At 32.9% G+C, this 3,425-nt stretch overlaps 1 protein-coding gene across 1 annotated transcript in view; it reads left to right on the plus strand.

The window, feature by feature from the left end:
* ITSN2 (intersectin 2) overlaps positions 1–3,425 on the plus strand; it is a gene marked incomplete in the record, with an annotated part of 76,320 nt that overhangs the window by 51,364 nt on the left and 21,531 nt on the right. Inside the window, 5 exon segments of the mRNA XM_015812315.1 lie at positions 373–539; positions 876–921; positions 998–1,119; positions 1,645–1,741; positions 3,049–3,240. Coding sequence (XP_015667801.1) covers positions 373–539; positions 876–921; positions 998–1,119; positions 1,645–1,741; positions 3,049–3,240 — 624 coding nt within the window.

Raw genomic sequence — 3,425 nt, forward strand, 5'->3', positions numbered from 1 at the left:
ATTGTTTCTCATATATAAAACCTAGGTTGAATCTACTCTTTTGTATTTTAAATCATATGAAAACATCCTCTAAGTGTCTGCCATGCTAGACCCAGATAGATGAAGGGACACTACACATAGCTAAAGAATGGTGTAAGATGTTCTGAATATGAGAGGAATATGTTCATGTGTGGTTAAGCTATTGAAGTATTACATTTTGACTTTGATTTTTTCTGTCATTAAAAAAGGTATCTATTATTTCCTTTGTTGCCTGATGTTACCTGAGCATTAGTCAAAGATTTTGAAGTAGAAAGAATTACATGAATCAGTGTTTTACAATCTTTAGTCAGATACAGCTTTACTACATGACTGAATTTTTCTCTACCTTTTCAGAATATACAGCACTATATTCTTATTCAAGTTCTGAGTCTGGTGATTTAACTTTCACTGAAGGTGAAGAAATAATAGTGAGTCAGAAAGATGGGGAATGGTGGACTGGAAGAATTGGTGATAGAAGTGGAATCTTTCCTTCAAACTATGTCAAACCAAAGGATCATGATGTAAGATTTCCTAAGTGTTCTGCTTTTAGGATTTCTTTTTTTCCAGCTAGAGATGCAGGATTTCAAGATGAAAACCGAGACTGTTGCAGGGATACTTGTACAAGCCCAAGGAAATGTAATAAGAAAAAAATTGGTTTTGTCTCAGAGAATAAATATTGCACTTGTGGCCAGGGGATAAAAGGCAGGGCTGATGGGAGGAGGCAGAATTTGTTGCAGAAAGCATTGATTTTAGATTTTCCAAGATTGTGCTATGCTTCAAAAGTGGCTGCTTGCAATAAAAAAAGGGGGAGAGCTAAAATTAAAGTTGGACTCCCAATTGTTTCTTCTTTCTTGTAGACTTCTCCTCCAACTAGCAAAACAGGAACATTAAATAAAAAACCTGGTGAGTATTACTGTTTTTTTTCATGCTCTTATATATTATAATCATTCATTTTACACTGATACATATTTCTTGTTAGAAATTGCTCAAGTTACAACAGCCTACACTGCATCAGGAACGGAACAGCTGAGTCTTGCTCCTGGACAGCTGATTGTAATTTTGAAGAAAAATTCTAGTGGATGGTGGCAGGGAGAACTACAGGTAATAGAGCAAGAGGTTTTTCTGACTGGGTATCAAGTTTCTTACCTAGATGAGCAAATTATGTCTGTAAAAATACTTGCTGCTAAAAAAAATGCATTTTTTTCAAGAAGAAAAATATCTATTAAAAAAAGAGACCCCATTGATTGATTGATTGATCAATTGAAATCAAAAGCAATATACAGTAGTTAAATATAAATGAAAACCAGAAGGAATAAGCAGATAGACATATCAAACGCTTATCTACCAAAATTAGATCTGTATCCTTCTTGCATCATCTGCTCTTGAAAGGAATTTAGCACTCTTCCTCCTTATTGGCACGTATGAATCCAATAGTAGGAAAGAACACATTTTTTTTAATCCAGCTGTCCCAAAATGTAATAAAGGCATTAAATGTGAGACCATGGTTCGTTCATAGGACAGGGCAAGAAAACACAAGATAAGAGGCTCTCGCTGCCAATCTGAGCAGAGGTAAAAGTGCGGATGTAAACAGATATTAGATTTTGGATCACCAATTGTGTTTTTCAGGCGAGAGGGAAAAAAAGACAAAAAGGATGGTTTCCTGCTACTCATGTGAAACTGTTAGGTCCCAGCAATGAAAAGGCTATGCCAGCTGTTCATCCAGGTGAGCAATTAAAGCTTGTTTCTGATTGGTGACCGAGTTCATACTAAAAGGGTTTCTTTTTAACTTAGCATACTGTGTGATTTCATCCATTGTAATTTGTAACCTATAGTTTATGACTTAGATTCACATGGGAATTGTGATATATTAACAAACAACAGGTCCTCCTTGTTTTAGGTGCAAGTCATATAACTTGGGCTTTATTTTGGTTTTATTATTTTGTTTGTAGTTATAGCTTGTTCTTGATAATCATTTCAATGTAGTTATTTATTGTGTTAATTTCTTTGACTTCTCAATATGTAAATATATTGAGTATATATATTCTGGTTTTTCTTCAGATTTTGTATAAAACCATTGATATCTAGAGTTCTGATAAAATCATATAAAATACTTGATTATGCATTGTAGCCAAACTATTTGAATTTTGTAAAGTTTGGGGCCTTGTACTTTATGAAGAAGAAAAAAACAAGTCTTTATTCTGAGAGGCAATCTAGAAAATTAGCACAAGAGAAAGCAAAGCAAAATAAAGACAGGATTAGACTAGGAAGTATGTGTTCCATTTATATGTTTGAATTTAGTTGCATCAGAATGGGGGGCATATATTTATCGAATTTATTATAAATAATATAATAGAATCTTTGGGGGAGACAGCATATAAATAAGTAAATTTAGGAAAATAAGTTTCTGAATTTAATCAAATTTATTTAAATAAAATAATTTATTTTCTTTTAAGAATTAACTGGGAAAAAATCTGGCATTATTTTTCCCCATTAAATGTCCTAAGCATTTGTACTGTTTATTAATAATAATAAATAAGTGGGCAAGAGACAACTATGTTTATAAATTTTAGCAATTTATAATTGACAAAGCTTACCTTCACAAATTATGACTGCAATTCCTGTTTTTTAAAGATTGAAAGTATATTAGTAAATGTTTTTTGCCAACACTCTACTTTTTTAAAAAAGACACCCTTTATCTTATTGCAATTCGGTTTTTTGCAGCGCTATACTTTTATGATAATTTCTTTTAAGAATTGAGTGCAGAATGGTCAGGTCCGCATTTGCTGAGATAATCAATCCAGAAGTCAAAACTTTTCAACTCAGAAGCAGAACTGGGCCATTGAGAGTATGGTTGCTATTTCTGAATTAGAACTACCTATGATGTTAAATGTAAATATTTAACATGCACAAACTGAAATAATTAGTTTTGTAAATTTCTAGGCAAGGATGGGGATTTTTCCAAGTACTGAAATAGTTATTGTTGGTGCTCCTGAAGAACATGTCCTTTGTCATATTTTTTGTTTCTGTTAGTGTGTCAAGTGATAGCAATGTATGACTACTCAGCAAACAATGAAGATGAGCTCAATTTTTCTAAGGGGCAGCTTATAAATGTACTGAACAAAGATGATATGGATTGGTGGCAAGGAGAAGTCAATGGCATTTATGGCCTCTTTCCTTCAAACTATGTGAAGATGACCGTAGACTCGGATCCAAGTCAACAGTGTAAGTAAAACTTGCTTAAGTAATGATTGAATTTCTCTGTATTCATGCTTTGGTATGGAATAAATTCAGATACTTCATTCAATATAGGTATGCATTTGTATGGTCACATCCATCTCTGCAACAGAAAAATGCTGAGTTATTTAAAACTGTAGGGCTAAAAACAATGACTAAAATAATTTAGTCAC

This window comes from Protobothrops mucrosquamatus, unplaced genomic scaffold (assembly GCF_001527695.2).
Source record: "Protobothrops mucrosquamatus isolate PMUCROS unplaced genomic scaffold, P.Mucros_1.0 scaffold78, whole genome shotgun sequence".
NCBI classification, from domain to species: Eukaryota; Metazoa; Chordata; class Lepidosauria; order Squamata; family Viperidae; genus Protobothrops; species Protobothrops mucrosquamatus.